At 36.1% G+C, this 16,761-nt stretch overlaps 4 protein-coding genes across 5 annotated transcripts; 1 reads left to right on the forward strand and 3 right to left on the reverse strand.

The window, feature by feature from the left end:
* Positions 1 to 1,953: 1,953 nt before the first annotated feature.
* Positions 1,954 to 2,916, reverse strand: LOC130749067 (non-specific lipid-transfer protein 8-like). Its single transcript, XM_057602350.1, has 2 exons — positions 2,542 to 2,916; positions 1,954 to 2,207 (listed from the first exon to the last, which is right to left on the reverse strand). Exons 1-2 carry the CDS (start codon positions 2,874 to 2,876, stop codon positions 2,198 to 2,200), a joined length of 345 nt encoding a protein of 114 aa, XP_057458333.1. The 5' UTR covers positions 2,877 to 2,916; the 3' UTR covers positions 1,954 to 2,197.
* A 1,607-nt stretch (positions 2,917 to 4,523) lies between these two features.
* On the reverse strand, positions 4,524 to 8,701 carry LOC130748525 (cell division cycle 20.2, cofactor of APC complex-like). Its single transcript, XM_057601754.1, has 8 exons — positions 8,416 to 8,701; positions 8,237 to 8,338; positions 7,666 to 7,839; positions 6,885 to 7,151; positions 6,698 to 6,800; positions 6,279 to 6,595; positions 5,966 to 6,127; positions 4,524 to 5,796 (listed from the first exon to the last, which is right to left on the reverse strand). Exons 1-8 carry the CDS (start codon positions 8,485 to 8,487, stop codon positions 5,653 to 5,655), a joined length of 1,341 nt encoding a protein of 446 aa, XP_057457737.1. The 5' UTR covers positions 8,488 to 8,701; the 3' UTR covers positions 4,524 to 5,652.
* A 4,216-nt stretch (positions 8,702 to 12,917) lies between these two features.
* Positions 12,918 to 14,588, reverse strand: LOC130749791 (transcription factor MYB86-like). Of its 2 annotated transcripts, XM_057603161.1 has the most exons (4): positions 14,433 to 14,588; positions 13,895 to 14,024; positions 13,561 to 13,656; positions 12,918 to 13,233 (listed from the first exon to the last, which is right to left on the reverse strand). In XM_057603161.1, the coding sequence occupies exons 1-4, from the start codon at positions 14,560 to 14,562 to the stop codon at positions 12,978 to 12,980; spliced, it is 612 nt and encodes a 203-aa protein (XP_057459144.1). In that variant the 5' UTR covers positions 14,563 to 14,588; the 3' UTR covers positions 12,918 to 12,977. The 2 variants fall into 2 exon arrangements, with proteins under 2 accessions (XP_057459144.1, XP_057459143.1); XM_057603160.1 differs by having other exon boundaries at positions 12,918 to 13,656.
* Positions 14,589 to 15,259: 671 nt separating this feature from the next.
* LOC130743683 (uncharacterized) lies at positions 15,260 to 16,114 on the forward strand. The gene is made up of 2 exons (XM_057595913.1): positions 15,260 to 15,458; positions 15,543 to 16,114. The coding sequence occupies exons 1-2, from the start codon at positions 15,260 to 15,262 to the stop codon at positions 15,911 to 15,913; spliced, it is 570 nt and encodes a 189-aa protein (XP_057451896.1). The 3' UTR covers positions 15,914 to 16,114.
* Positions 16,115 to 16,761: the final 647 nt, after the last annotated feature.

Below are 16,761 nucleotides of genomic sequence, written 5' to 3' on the forward strand. Positions count from 1 at the left end.
ACTACTAATTTCACATCATTACCAATACAATGTTAATTTTTTTGACAGAACCAATACAGTGCTAAGTGTGGGAGAATTGATTTGTTTATATAATCACATCAAGTATAGCCTTTTCAATTTCCTGTGCATTCTTTTATTCTATTTTTTAAAACTCTCGGTTTTTCCACTGGAATTTCGTACTCTCTCCCCTAAATATGTCAAATTTTACATACTTCCAATTTTATCAACTATACATACTTCCCTCGCACCAAAAAAACTATTCATGCTTCCCACCAAAATTTTACCTAAATTTGAACCACTAATCATCTTTTCACAGTACTTAAATCAAAATATCTGATAGCAACTTCTTCCTTCTCTTTTAAAACTGATGTGGCTAAATTTTCATAATCTAATTTTATAGAGTCTTCAATTATTTCTTCAATTGAGTCTTCAACCCTTTCTTTTAATGTGTTCTCCATTTTTTTAACCTGTATATTTCTGCTACAGCAACCATAACTCATAACCAATTTATAATGTGAGTGATTTTAATGTATGCTTATTTTTTCCATTGAAAATATAAGAGAGAGTGTGTGAATTCAAAATTTGAGTTACTACTATAAAAGAGAAACTTGATCAGAATAATGACTTACATTTTCGTAAATAGGGATAGTAATTATTAATGTTTTGAAAATCGGACCGAACCGGCCGGTTCAACCGGTTCGATCGGGAACCGGACCCCTCCCCGGTCCGGAACTCCTCTAAAACCGGCTGCACATCGAACCGTAATTGAACCGGTAAAACCGGACTTGAACCGGCCAAACCGGTAAAAATCGCAGGTTGGCCGGTTTTTTCCGGTATGTTCATTCAAGCCAAAACGACGTCGTTTAGATGATGTTTAAAAAAAAAAAAAACAGATCGTGAAACAGAGGAGAGAAACCACGTGAACGAGGTGATTGTTTTCCAATTTCCAGTTCTCCTTGAGCGCCGGCAAGCTCCCTCTCTGCGGCGGCCGTAGCAGCACCTCCACCCTGAGCCAGCAACCTTCAATCACACCGAATCTAGCACCACCAGAAACAAGGGACGGCGGCGGCCATGGAAGGAGCAACGAGCATAGAAGAGAAAAAAAAGGGAACCTGAGTCACAGATCTGAAGAGGCAAGTATCACACGCAAAGAAAGGAAGAAGAAAGGAGCATGGAGAGGTAAAGAGAGGAAGAAGAAAAGAACATGGAGACAAAGAGAGGAAGAAGAAAGGAACAATGGCTGTAGAAACGCAGAGAGAAGTTGAGACTTGAGAGGTTGTAGAGAGAGAAAATAACCCTAAACCCAATTTAAAGATATCATACTTTCAAAAAAATTTTTTTAAGATATCTTGTTATGGTTGCTCTATTATGAATAAAGATATATATTTAAAATTAATAATTGAAATGTAAAATAATAAAAATATATTAGTTAGAAATATATGTTCTTGCGTTTTGTTTCTATAAAAAAAATTATGGGAAAAAGTTTTCTGTGATTCCAAGGGCCAAAACTAATTCTAATGAAAAAGAAACTTATCCACACTTATTATAGACTGCCTTTATACTGATTGAATGCATGAAGAGATATAGATTTGCTTGAGTACCAAACAAATACAACTGAAATATATTGAAAAATAATATAGCAGTAGAATATTGAAAAATAACATAGAGATATCATACTTTTAAATAATTATTTTAAAGATGTATATTTAAAAAAATATTATTTAAATTAATACGGTTCGACATCAGTTTAACCCCGGTTCGACCTTTAAACCTTAAACCAGTGCCTCGACCGGTTCGATGACCGGTCCGGTTTTCAGAACATTGGTAATTAATAGAGATAGTGGGGAATTGGGGATAGTTAGTTTAGGTGGTAGGTGGGTTTATTGAGAAACTTTGAATTAATTATTCAACAAGGGTATAGAGGGAAGAAAATGGAAAAAAATGCATTGAATATATAAAACAACAACCATTTTGAAATTTCTAGCAAAAGCTAAAACAACAAACAAATTGGAACGGAGGGAGTAATAGATAGATTGGAAACAACATATAAAAAACAAAAACACGGACATAATAAAGAAATTCCCATGGGTAGATTCCTGTTTATTACAAAATTGTTTTATATTCCCACACATGATATGCCAGTAGAAAAATGTTCAACATTCACTGAACACCCTCCTCAAGTTCCAACTTCGAAGCTCTAACCAACCCTGCAAAAGAAGTAACAATGAAAAATTAAAGTAATAGACAAAAAGAAAATAAATCATTAATACGGTAGGTTAAAAAAAAAGTGGCAGTACTGAAGCAAATTATGTAAGAAACAAAATAATTTTTTAATTGAGAAGACGGCATCCACCGCAGACATTTGTGTTTAATCCTTTCATCGCAGGTGCTCGCACTAAGTAGTAAACATTAGTTATGAACAAAATTGTGGAGAGGTAAAATGGTTACATAACTTTCTCATGTTAAAATGTATTTCTATTAAATTGGTGAAATCTTATCAAAACATGGATATAAAATTTGAAAATGTGGTATGATTGTTACTTGGAGCAGTCTGCATCAGGGGAGACACTGATGGGCGTATTTATTCCACAGTTTCCAGGAAGAGCCTCAGCCAATTGTGAGTTCATTTTGATACTTTTGGCAGTGGACTTGATGCAGTTACAAGCAGCTTTCTTATCCTCTGAGGTTGATACAGCAGAGGCAAGAGCTTTAGCTCCAGAGCAACAAGCAACTGGTGGCTTCCCACTCCCACTCACCAAGTAACTAACACAAGGTTTCAAGTCCTTAATCACATCACTGCATGAAATTGCAGCCTCTGAAGCTGAGACAAGCAGCATGAGAAGCACAAGAGCAGAGAATGCACTTGAAAGTTTCATGGTTACTCGGTGGAGATGATGTTTTGGTCTGAATTTGCATTGATTGTTTGCCAAGATTTATAGGAGTTTGAAAGCAAGCTAAAATCTATAAGTAAAGCTTTGTTTGATTAAAATTGGGGTTTATGAGTGCAAGAAAGATGAAGGATATCATATTGAAATTTTGTTTGCATTTGTCAAATTCTTGGTTAGGTGAAGTTGTGAAGAAGGGGGTTATTCAATGTCAACAAGTAAAATGAGGCTGTGCAAGTTCATTGGTGTGAATCGTTATTATCTTTCTCTCTTAGAATTTGATCACTTAAACGGTTCAAAAGAAAACTATTATTTAGTAAACTTTGTCAATGCTAGTGTTCTTGCAAGTTTGCTTCTATGAGTGACAGGTGCTATATTGAGGAACAAAATCATGTGCAAGTTAGCACCGGCTGATGATCTGGTTCTGAATTCAGTCTTAATAGGCCCCTCAATTTGATATCTTAATCATAAATTATATACATATTTTTTTTTTGATAGGCAATCATAGATTATATAATATTCTGGTGAAATTAATTGGTGATCAGGAGGGTCTTTTGCTATCACAACATCACTAAATATTGCTTTTGAAATATATGTTTGCTTGGCTGTTCACCACCTCCTTAACTACTTCCTAATTATTTGGCTTTGATTGAAATCTATAAAGTTCTATTTTTTTCCAATGCAAAAACTTTTAAAGTGATGTAAAATCATTATCTCATCGTTTGATTGATTTATGTGATTTCATTTAGAGAATGTTTAATTAATATCGTTAAAGAGCGGTGATACATCAACATTCCAAAAAGCTGGACACCCCAAGGCATGCATATTTGTGGCGGTTAAAAACCACCATAATCAATTGACAAAAAAAACCACCATAATCTGGGATGGAGGGAGGGAGATATGCCGGTGCCGTGGAACCCCAAACTTTTCAATTTTATTTTTTTACATGTCATACATTTATATGTGAGCTGTAGAAATTATTGCAAGCATGTTATATTCTTTGTTCTTAATCCATGCATCTTCATCTTTTACTTTGATCGAATCCCTTAGTCTCAAATTTCTGCCTCCGCCACTGACCACAATTTGTTTTTCAAATTTATATGTCATCGAGGTGCCGTATTTTGCGAATGTCTACGCATCGCCACTAGAGACTGTTATATTTTTATGTGAACAATTGAGGATATTTTCCCCTTAAATTTTATCATGTTAAATAAAAACCTGAAAATTTGAAAATCAACTACAAGACATTAAACCTTATCAAGTACGATTCTCAAACAAAATCGAAAAATAAGCTCCAAAGTATTTGCCCTTGTCTAGTATATTTTTTTAGGACAATTGTTGAGACATTAAAATATATACCATTTGTGCATTTCCTTAAGGGATTTCACCTAGGCTTCTGGCCCGAGTTCGATCCCCTCTGAGGTCAAAAATAAAAATCTTTGTGGCCAGGGACATCACTACCGTATCCCGAGCCAGATTAGTCATGTGAGGCCCCTTTCCCCCGTGGAGACTGGTGGCCAAAGGAGAAAAAAAATATACATATACCATTTTATGAACAATTAGTGTGAATATTACTTGTGAAGCAGCAGACACAGAAGGAATCTTCTTGCAAAAAACCATTTTTATGAACAAGTTCATCTCAGTTTAGTAGTAGTTCAAGATTACAATCAAATCAACCATAGTTTATATCAAATCTAGCCAAATGATTTGGCCTATACAAAAATACCAAAACATGTTAAAGCAAATGATGCTACTGATCGGTAGCAATTTATGCCTTGCATTACTACTAACTAATTAGCACTATCCCTTCCTTGCCTGGTTACTAGGTGTCTATCCAAACTGTCTTCAATTATTGCACTATATCAAAAGGCTGTTTCCAATCTTAACGATAATTAAGATGGAAAAATATATATGTCATATAATCTACTCAAATGAATCCAGCCATCAAAACCAGATAATCCGATCCTTACTCATTCAGCACTGCTACTTGCCTCCAAAAATCATAAAAATGAGAAATAATTAAGTATGCCTGCAGTTAAAATTGTTATCTCCAAAAGAAAGCCACATAATAGAAAAGCCATATACTCAAATTGCAGCAGTTAGGACTTCAGAGACAACTCAGTGAAGCTATTAATTAAATATCATATCACCTAAAGTAAAAGTGTCTTTGTGAATTTCAAAAGCAGCACACAAATATGTGTTGTGAAATTCTGCACAAGACAACTGCCCAAAAAACAAGAAAAAACTTCATGAATTTAAACAAGAATAAATTGGTTTTCTTGAGCTTGAAATGAAACTGAATAGTTATAAATTTCAGAAACAGTGAAGAGTTTTTCCATTCCAAATCAAAATTTATATTTCTTGAGCATGAAAAAGAGGGGAGTAAAACATTCAAGAATTCCACTAGGGATGGCTTTTCTTTGAGCCTTGACAGGAAATTTAAAAGTTGACATTCAACAAAGGGTAGAGTCCAAGGAACCTTTAGAGGTTCAAACTTTATATTTCTTGAGCACCAAAAAAGGGGGAAAACACAGATAAAGAAGTAAAAATAAAATTAAAAAAGAAAGAGGGAAGTGGGGTGAATGAGTGAGTGAATGTACATTGAATTGTCATTGTGAATTTTCTCAGTCCTGTTGGTGAGCAAACTCTGGGCTTGATCATGATCCATCAAACTCCTGTTGGGTATGAAACGATCACCCTTCACAAAACAGAAAAATTAAAACAAAATGAATGAAAAGTGAGGAATGCAAAACGGTTATATAAAAGGTTATCTTAATTGGGATATCTTAAAAGACAAAAGGTTATCCAGATATGAGATCTTTGAAGTATCAGTAGCAGGTGGCCCAAAAATATCCCAAAAGCGAAGACGTTCATCTGCCCCAGCTGACACCACTGTTAACCCATCCGGGCTCTGCAAGAGATAAGAACAAAGTGTTAACTTGAAGGAAAAAATTGCCAGGAATGAGTTTAAATGGTTTAATTCACACTGTATATGTTGAACCAAGTTGGAGTCATCACCAACATAATATGTCACTTGTGTTAAAACAAATCCAAACATTACATTACATGAGCATATATACCTGAGATAGATGGAGTACTCTTGAAGCATGAGGGCCCAAGCCTCCCACTTTAGTCATGGATGGATACCTCCACAAACAAAGTTGGTTGTGGGATGAACTTGTACTAAAGCCATGGCCACTTAAAATCTCCTTATGATGTCTATTCCATTCTAATCCACACACCTGCACAGAATACCAGACTATCATTCAGCAATAAATTGAGACAATGGTGATTAATTCTTTATGGTGAATGGAAATTCTTAATTCTCATAAAACTAAAGCAATAAGTCAGAGTGATACAATTATTGGGACTAGGGAAAAGTGTGTATCTTGCCTGAGCTGTAGTATCTATGCTGCGAATGCAAGTTCCTTTTTGAACATTCCATATCTTAATACATCTGTCATCTGTGCCACCTCCAGAACCAAGCACATTTGAATCATAAGGGCACCACGCAAGGGCCTTGACTGCAGCACGATGGTCCTTGAAACAGTGCAAGAAGCTCGACGAACTCATTTTAGATGAGTCCCATATATAGATATGATTGTCACCACCACCACTTGCCAACATATTTCCCCTTCTTGACCATTTCAAACCACAAACTTCTGCTCTGTGTGCTTTTACACGTGAAGTAACATTTCTTCTTGCTCTAACTGCTCATAATAACATAATAAAGCAATATGTTATTTCATTTAATTCATATCAATGGCTTGTTATACTCACAATATATCTCTAAAGGGTTAAAAAGAATATACCATCATGGTTGATTATAGAGTTGTCAAGGCTTCCAGAAGTTAAAGTATCACCATTCCATGCAATTGTTGCTACCCTTTTCCTATGACCTTCTAGCATTCTTATCTGAAAGTCAAAAACAAAGAATTGAGTCCAGCCGTTCATATTGTATAATTAGTTGCTGATCATAGAGTATAGAGAGGGGCATACCGGCTTAGAAGTCTCAGCATCCCAGAGTTGAAGTTCAGAGTTCATAAATCCTGCTGCCAGAAGTTTGGCATCCTGAGACCACGCAACACTGGTGGGACAATCGTCGTCAGTGCCTTCAAACAACTGAAGTACATTGCTGTTCAAGGAGTTCCAAAGGAAAATTTCTGAGCCCAAAGCAACAGCTAGAATATTGTTTTTCCCCCAATCCATGATGTTGGCGTAGTAATCATTTCTAATATTTGGTACATCCAATATCTTTGTTTCTTTCTGCATGCATAGTAGTTCAGAATGAGATTATGACATTGTATGAGGTACTCTAGCTAATAAAAAGGAGGAAAACACAAGTCAGACATATTCTTACCCTTTAGTTTTATTCAAAATCTTAAAAATCAGACATTATTCTTCTCATCACTCATTACAAGTCAGATAGATTCTACCCTTTGATTTTATACATAATTTTAACTATCAGAATTTATTCTTCTCATCACTCATTACAAGTTTACACCACTTGCTCATTGATTCCTTCAAGAGGCAGCAAATTGTGGGTGGTACACCTAGTCATATTAGAATTTACTAACAATAAACAGCAAGTCAACAAGAGACAAGAAAAACAGAATTACAAGTAACAGCAGTGGCAAGTAAAAAGTGCATTTTGAATCCACAGAACAGTACAATATATTATTTTGGCAGATGAACAAATATTGGCAGAGCATAGCACAGAAAAAGCAATCTTATAAGTGACAAAATGAAAAGAAAAAAAAAACAGCGGTAAGAACAAAACCTTAGGCATTGCACGAGAGTGGGGCTGATTGCTTCTGTTTTGCAATGCTGCCGCCTCTGCTTCCCGAATAGACTTTCTAGTTGATTTTGGACATCCCCTGAAAACCAACATCCTAAATGGCTTGCCATCTGAACCCAAATTCAGTGTCTCATCCAGTTTCTGTCTGTAAGACTCCTGTTATTACAAGAGATAAAGACTCAACAACAGATGCCACTTCTCTAAAATTGAACAAGTGAATAAATGGGCAAATAAATAGTGGAAAGATAGGTTCATAATCTGAACTCTGAAGCATCATCAAATGGGTAAACTTTACTTGACCCTTGGAATGAAATTGGGGTAAAAATCATACTTTTGATGCAAATAAATGGGTAAAAACCTAATATTACCAAAAAATTTAAACAAGGCAAACAAATATATAGTAGAAAGATAGATTCATAAATCATAATCTGAAGCATTAAATGGGTAAAAAATCATACTTTTGGAGTAAAAACCTAATATTTTCCCAAATTACTGCTGTAATTCAATATCTTCAAACAAAATTACCAAAAAAAGAAAGAGTGAGAGAATGTACACTGAATCGTTGATTGTGTGGAGTTTCCTTAAACCTGTTGGTGAGTAAACTGTGAGCTTGATCAAGATCCATCAAACTCCTGTTAGGTATGAATCGATCACCCTACACACACAAAAACACAAAACAGTTTAGTAATAATGCAAAAATTGGAACAATGGAGAAGAGAAAAGGGAAATTACAGGAAAATGATAATGGGTTGGAGTGCTGAGAAGGCTTCTGGGAGTGTACCAATCACGATCAAGACTCCACATTGTTTCTCTAGTCAAAACCAAATCGCTTCGAAGAAGAAGAAATTAGGGTTTTGAGTTCTGACAAAACTCGAATGTTTCCCTCTACCGCGAAATAGAGTCGTTGTTTCAAACCGCGTTTCCCAATTATTAACGTTAAACCAGGTTTCTTTTATGTGTTTCGCTCCCCCGCCAAATATGTTACCGTTGAAATACAATGTTTTTTTTTAATTTTCAACGGTTTAATGTTCAACTTGAACTAGGATATTATAATGAGTCAGAATCTAAATCTATATGAGCTTTAAATTTATGCTTGTGAAAAATTAAGTTAACAATCTAAATTTTATAATTTAATTAATTTAATCAATAGTGTTTATGAGGAGGAGATACTTATAAAGGTTCCAGGAAAAAGTTTAGGTTGTTAATAGAAGTAATCAAATTAGTTTTTTTGTTTATCTTTTATGAATCAGGAAAAAGTTTCTCCTCATTTTTGTAAAATAAAAATAAAAAGAATAAAAGTAATGTCATTTTAGGGTTAATCGTCAAATTAGTTACTCAGTTTGTAAACGAGCTTGATTTCAGTTGCTCTGAGTAAAAAATGACGATTAGTGACGGTAAAAAATCGTCAATAATTATAAAGATGACTGACACTAAACGTCAGAGATTAAAACCAAACTCGCTTACAAACTTTCGGGCTAATTTAACGATGGAACCATGATTTTATCATGGTATTGACATATATTGCACATGGGTTCTGGTGGCTAAAGTCACGAACTTTGCCTTCACCGCTTTGACTAAATTCAGCTATGCTATTGAAATTGACATGACTTTTCAAGGCCTCTTCACTTACTTTCTTTTTTCCCCAAGATTCAATTCACGCGGATTTAAATACTTCTCTGCAACTCCGCTACCGTCATGGCGTCTGGGTCATGGGACTCAATTATTGTAGTCACCACATGGTCAAACTTTATTGGCATGATGCATTTTTTTGGCTTAAAGGGTCCAAAGGCCCCTGAAATTACAAAGGGAATTAAATCCAGGACCTAGAAAATTTTTGCATCAAATTGGGTCCCTAGAAATTTTTTTTTAATTCAATTAAGGCCAAAGTGTGCCAGAGCTCAATTTTGTCCTAGTCAGCTTATCCACGTGGCTTTTTAATTTATTTTTAATTAGAAAAATTAATTAAAATTAAAATTTTAATTCCAAGTCAGATATATAAGCAGAAAAAAAAAACTTAATAAAATCCTAATCTAAATATAAATCCCTAATCTAAAAAAAATAATTAAAAACCTTATCATCATCATCATCATCTATTCATCATCATCATCATCATCATCATCATCTATTCATCTTCATCTTCTTCTTCTTCTTCTTCATTTGTATCATCATCTTCTTCATGTCAATCTCATCCACTCCCTTCCCTGCTCTCCCTCATCCCTCGTTCACTCTTCTTTCAATCTCCATCTCAAGAACAAAACCCAGACAAAATGGTCTTCATCTTCTTCAGCCTCTTCTTCTTCCTTTCTTAACCCCAACATCTTCTTCCTCCCACACCGCCATCCTTCACCACCACCAGAGAACCACCATAGCACCACCAACAATCACAGCCGGAAACACTTCCTCATGCCAACACGCAAATAGAAATCAGAGGTGCACCAAACAATACAATGGATTGGAAACATGAGGTGAAGACACCTCAAATACCCAAAATTTCCAAGCCACTATCATCCAACTATGAACACGGGATTGTCAAATTGGTGTTGTTGACCTGGGAAAATGCAAGAAAAGAAGAATAGCAATAAAAAGGAATGGAAAGTTGAAGAACAGGGGATACACCAGGCTGAATTCACGATCCTAACCGTGAAGTTCGTTGCGCCACCGCCTCAATCACAACCAACACCACGAAACCCAAACCCACCCTAGACCCCAGATCCGGTCACCCACACATCAGATTAAAACTCTTACCTTGAAACCCTCTAAACTCCACTCCATTGTCGCAACCAACCTCCCATTCACCCTCCCTTGGTGTCTCTCAACCCCAATCCCGAAAATGCTCAGATTTCTCCCTCGGAGTCGGAGGCGAGGGCGGCGATCTGAACACAGTGGGGGCCGCCAGCGACCATTAACTGCTCTGTCGCCATGAGTACTTGAATCGCCGAGCACTCCAAGAGAATCACCGTCCATGGATTCTGATCTCACGACTTAGGGTTTTGTTTTGGTGAGGAAGTGAGGAACGACTGAGAGAGAGAGGACCAGAGGAAGAAGAAGCAGATACAGTTAATGTTTCAATGGATCTTGGTTTTTGTTGTATATCATGAAGAAGATTAGGTTTAGGTTTAGGGGAAAGAGTTAGAATAGGGGTTGAAGAAGGGTTGAGGATGAAGCTGAATTGAGGGGAATTACATTAGGAATTTGATATTATTAGTTTAGATTAGGAATTTTATTTAGATTATGATTTTATTAATTTTTTTTTCTGCTTATTTAACTTACTTGGAATTAAAAAAAAATTAAAAAAGCCAACGTGGATAAGCTGACTAGGACAAAATTGGGCTCTGGCACACTTTGGCCTTAATTGAATTAAAAATCTTTTTCTAGGTTTCCAATTTGATGCAAAATTTTTCTAGGTCCTGGATTTGATTCCCTTTGTAATTTCAGGGGCCTTTGGACCCTTTAAGCCCATTTTTTTTATAACGAGATGTTAGTATTTAGTTGTTAGTAATGTTAATAAATAAATCATTTTCTCATCGGCGTTTGAACCCTGAACCATTCACCATTTATATCATCTAATTTTTATGTCTCATAACTCTTACTACTTGCCATCATGCTTATAATTTTCTCCACCATCTTATATACCATTTGAGATATCTTCTCCACACACCCTAATCTTGTTGACAAGATTTGTGAGAGGAGAAAAATATTGTCCAGAAGATTCTAAGTAAGCTGACATCTCATACCTTTCTCTACGCAGGGATTGCAATCTTGATTTATTGGTCTTTTCTACTCCTTTGTATGACAACTTCAATGTGTCCCACGCTTCCTTGGTTTTTTTGGCATTTGCAATTTTGCTATAAATTGAATAATCTTATTCCTTTTGCAATCTTACTTTTTTTTCTTTTGGTCATGCTCTTCCTTTCTCATGGACCTTAAGCAAGAATACTTTCAAGCTTATGTATTAGTGTTGGGCCGTTAGAGCCCAGACTTGTATGGTTAGACTTGGAGCTTGAGTCTTGTATTCTGTTTACTGGGCTTAGTCCCGTAGGCTTTGTTTGGTTGGGGGAGGAAAATGGAAAGAAAGAAAACACGGAAATCGAGGAGTGAATTTCCGTGTTTTCTTTCCTTTCTTTTTTCCTTCCCTCCAACCAAACATAGCATTAAAGAAAGTTCTACCTTTGAACAAAAACAAAAGTGGGTGGACATCAATATATCCCAGTAAATGAAATCAAGTTAATCATCTAATTTGGGACCGGGCAAGAAAATATTGTAGATGGTGGCCATTTTTTCAGGTACGCGTGAACTTTCACTCAATGATGGATCTAAAAATTTAATTTGTCTCTCACACACTCAATGTATTTTTTACGTTTGCACAACCAGATCTCAAATTTTAGATCTCGTTGGGAGTTTAAACAATCACACCTTTAACCCAGTAACGGGCACACATTGGCTATGTTTGGCATGTCATTTCAGCTAGCTTATAGCTTATTTGACTAGCTTAAAGCTTATTTGACTAGCTTAAAAGCTCTTCAAAAATGTTTGGTGAAGGAGCTTATTTTGGTAGCTTAAAGCTTAAAGCTTTAAGCTATAAGCTATCTCAGGTAGCTTATAGCTTAAAGCTTATAGCTTATTAAATTTATTCTCATTTTTATCCTTATTATTTCATTAAAATTCCACCATTACCCTTATATATTTATAAAAACACTAAACCTATTTTCCCCTCACACTTACGTATGCAGTTTCCGCCACCATTCCCGCCACACCGGTGTGCACCACAAATATTATAAATATTATATTAATAAAAATAAGTAAAAATTAATATTATATTTTTAAGATAATAAATAAGTTGAGTTAATACAAATATTTAAAGTGATAATAATTTTAATATTAATATTATATAGGTATTAGTGTGAAAATAATGTAATGTTAAATATAAAAATAATTATACAAGTATGTCCTTTTATGTCCTTTTACAATTTCAGCTTGTTTAACAGCTAGTTTTACCAAACACCTTTGTTTCAATCACGTAGCTTTTCAGCTTTCAGCTATCAGCTTTCAGCTAGCTTATCAGCTTTCAGCTATCAGCTAGCTTATAAGCTTTTAGCTAGCTTTTCAGCTTTCAGCTAGCTTATCAGCTAAACATGCCAAACATAGCCATTGAGTTCATTTTATTCTTTCAACTAAAGTTACGAAAGGTTATCCATAACTTCTGAAAGATCAAAGATAGTTCTAGAATGCACATCTTAGTGATATGTAGGAAACTTAAATTCATGAACTATGGATAGTTGAAGAGCTAGCATGGTCTAAAAGTTCCATGCAAATTCATCCATATAGTTGACATCGTGATCAGAGATAAACTCAGACGCAAGCACACTCTCCAACAACCCAAAATCAAAGTTACAACTCTCAAAAGAACTCATTTCAAGGCTGTCCTTATAATTATCTTCCCTGACATCAATTCCCTTCTCAACACAACTCTTTTCCTTCTCTTGCTGCACCTGCACTCGTGTCCCTTCTTCCAGTGTTGTTTGAACTCCAAAATCCTCAGCATCATCAAATCTTGAAACCCAAACATTTGGGCAGGAAGGAAAACAATTCTCTGTTAATAATAGCTCATTAGCAAAATCTAATGTTTTGTAGTTTGAAAGAATATTGTTGGGTGTTTGGTATTCAGAGGAGGCAATGGCAGAGGGAGTTTGAACAATGTTTGGTGGAGCTTTAGGTAGTGATGAAAAATATTGACTAATTCCCAAGGGATCAGCATTTGGTATATTCTGTGAACTCAACATGAAAATGGAATTGGAATTTTGATTGTTATTATGAGAGATGATATTTCTTGAGCTTCTCTTATGAGAAGCGAGGAGATTGTGGGTTTGTGGGTCTAACCCTTGTGAGATGAGCTTCTTTTTAATGCAAGAGTTCCAGAAATTCTTGACCTCATTATCTGTTCTTCCAGGGAGATGCTTGGCTATTTGGGCCCATCTGCAACAGACAAGTAATCCATGCATTCATGAATATGCAACCCTTTTACCAAAACATTATTTTTTCTCAGGAAATGATTCATGCACATAGTCATAGACACATTATAATTAGAAAGGAATAGAAGGGGGAAAAGTTATCTATGACTTATTTGGTGTCTGCACTGTTTGAGTGTTTAAGCTAAGTATCATTACGGTTTCTCTGTCTCAGTTCCTTTGCTTGTAATTAATGTATCCTTTACCTGTTTCCCAGAATTCTATGAATGTCAATTATAATCTGCTCTTCTTCTGCAGTGAAGGTGCCCCTCTTGAGATCAGGCCTCAGATAATTAATCCATCTCAATCTGCAACTCTTTCCACATCTCTGCAAGCCTGCACATATCAAGAATAATATAATATTTTGTTTGTACTATCAGTACACAAACAAACAAACACACTCCTAAAACCATATGTAATGAATGAAAAAAGAAACGCCAGCAAACAAGACAGATTTGGATTCACTGCAGTTAAAAAAATCCTATATTCGCGCAATTAAGGAACTGGAACCATACAATCTAGATCAAACCGAAGAGTTTATCTTAGCTCTCCAATTTTGAAGGAACATCTTAGTTGTCCTATCTTGATCGAAAGGTTCAAATTCCTTCATACTCCAACTTTGATATACACAAACAAACTTTGGACCTTATCAACTTAAACTCTGAGGCCATGAGTAGAGGTGGCAAAAAACACACAAATACACTAACTCATACATGAAGAGAAGGGTGAGGGAGAGAAAAATGCCTGCTAACTTTGGAACAGAACTCCAACTTTTATGGCCATGAATGGTGATATATTTTAGAAGCTTTTCATCTTCTTCAGGAGACCACAATCCTCTTTTGATCTTCTGCTTGCTGCAGCAACGGTGCCCCATCTCTCTCTCAGTTCTTTCCGAACAGTCTTTTCAGAGAATTGAGCATTTGAGCACACCATTTATAAAGGGAGACCTTTGGAAATTGGTCTTATTTTAAAATTTTAACTTTGGCCTCGATCGCAGCCTTCTATTACAATTTTCTAGTTTTTAAATTAAGCCAATTTTCCAAAACATATGGAAAAAGTTTGATTCACACTCCATTCCATATAAGTGGAAATGGAGTAGAGTGGAAATGGAGTAGAGACTAGAGAGAAGCGAGATGGAAAGAAAACAGAGAGAAAATAAGATATGTGATTAGTGATATGATTGAAAAAGAAAAGAGAAGTAGATAGACAATCAATGGAGAAATAGTATTAGCAACTTCTAGGCTAAAAGGTCCAATCGCATCACGGGTGAACCAAAGAGTTTGCTCTAAAGCAAATGCCAAAAGGGCATACTAGAAAGTAGAAAACATAGTAAAGGAACATCTCGTCGATCCCAACCCATATCCGAGCGACCACATGGCATCGAGATACAACAAGCAAAGAAAGGAAGTTCAGAGTTGCCCATGCGCTCAAAAGCTCCTGCAATATTCGGACTTCCCTTGGACGGTAGGACCTGCATAGGTAACCACAACGCACTCCGAGCTTATTGGTCGTTCATTTATTTAACATATTATTCATTCTAATATATCTTTGAGTTTTTCCAAGACTCATTGATGGTGCCCACTAGGGTGGGGAATTTTCATTTTGGTTCACCGGTGGACCAGGGGCATTTCAGACTTTGCATTCGGGATATTTTAGACTTTTCCCCTTCTCCTTCTTCTCCCTCCCACTCTCCCCTCCTCTCACTTCAACCATCTCCAGCAGCACAAGCACCATCAGCAGCAGTAGCACTACCAAGAAGAAAACGTCAAGGTGAATTTCTCCTTTTCCTTCTCTCTTTTTGTTTTTTAATTTTTATTTCTCCTTGTTTCCCCTAACCAAAGCTTAACGTTGCAGAGGAGTGGGTCGAAGTGAAGAGTTGTAGATTTGGTGTGAATCGAAGGGGAGAGTGCCAGATCTGGTCCGACGGTGGTTGTACGGCTCCGATCCGGCTCTCAACGGCGAGGAGCAGTGGTGGAGAAATCTGGGTGTGGGTGGCTGGCTCGCTTCTTCATCTTCTCCATCGTCTGTGTTTCAGTCTTAGTGAGTCTGGGGCTTGGTTACGCAAAGAAGGGTGCGATGGAGATGGATTTGAGTCTAGGTTGGAGCTTTTGTGGTTTTTGTGGCAAGGACCAATTTCTCGTGAGGGAGAAGCGACGGAGAAGATGAAGACTGTGGTGGTTCTAGTTAGGGATTTGGAGGACAAAATTAAGGATCTTTTCTGTTAGCCATTTTGTGGCTCTTCCCCTTGATTTTTATTAGCTATTTCCTTGCTTTGTAGGCTATGAAAGTCACTGTTAGTACTCGTATTGTATCTTTAGGAGCCTGTTCCTATTGTTTGTTTTTTAGAATCTTCATCTTGTTTTCTGATGTGTTGTCTGTTGCTTCCTATTGTACAGATCTCTGACCTTTTCATTCATCAATATATATTGAACTTTAAAAAAAAAAATTAAGGATCTTGTAACAGTTTCTTGATTCTGGAAGTGGTGATTTGCTAGTTTCTTCAAAAAATTATGACGAACGATGTGATTCATGCAAGTAGTTAACCTCATAAAAAAAAAGTAGTGATTCAGCTTCAGCAAGGAGGGGAAGGGGTGGGGAAGAAGTGTTACACTTACATTTTTACCCTTTTGTCTTCTATCAAATCCTGACCATCCAATTAAAGAATATTCCTAAATGCTAAAATCTAATGGTGATAAATCATGGTCCACCGGTAGACCAAAAAGAAAGTTGCCCACCCTAGTGGGCACCCTCATTGATTATTTCATGCCTCTCTCATTGACTTGAGTGTCGAAGTGTCTTCAGCAAGCACCTCATGCCATAGACCAGTAGCTTCGCTATGCACTCAAAGCCATTGTTGACCTTGCACCGCCGCACTTACCGATGAGAACTGCGTATATTTACATTTAGAAGAACAAAAAATGAAAAGAAAAATTATATAACTATGAATGGATGATAGCTAATATCATATTTTTGAAACTTATCAAAATCTATTATAATTAAAATTGATATGTAAATCATTTATCGAGTTATAATATGTTCACACCTTACTTATTTTTATAATTTATTTTCACCA

Source organism: Lotus japonicus, chromosome 3 (assembly GCF_012489685.1).
Source record: "Lotus japonicus ecotype B-129 chromosome 3, LjGifu_v1.2".
In the NCBI taxonomy this organism is placed as follows: domain Eukaryota; kingdom Viridiplantae; phylum Streptophyta; class Magnoliopsida; order Fabales; family Fabaceae; genus Lotus; species Lotus japonicus.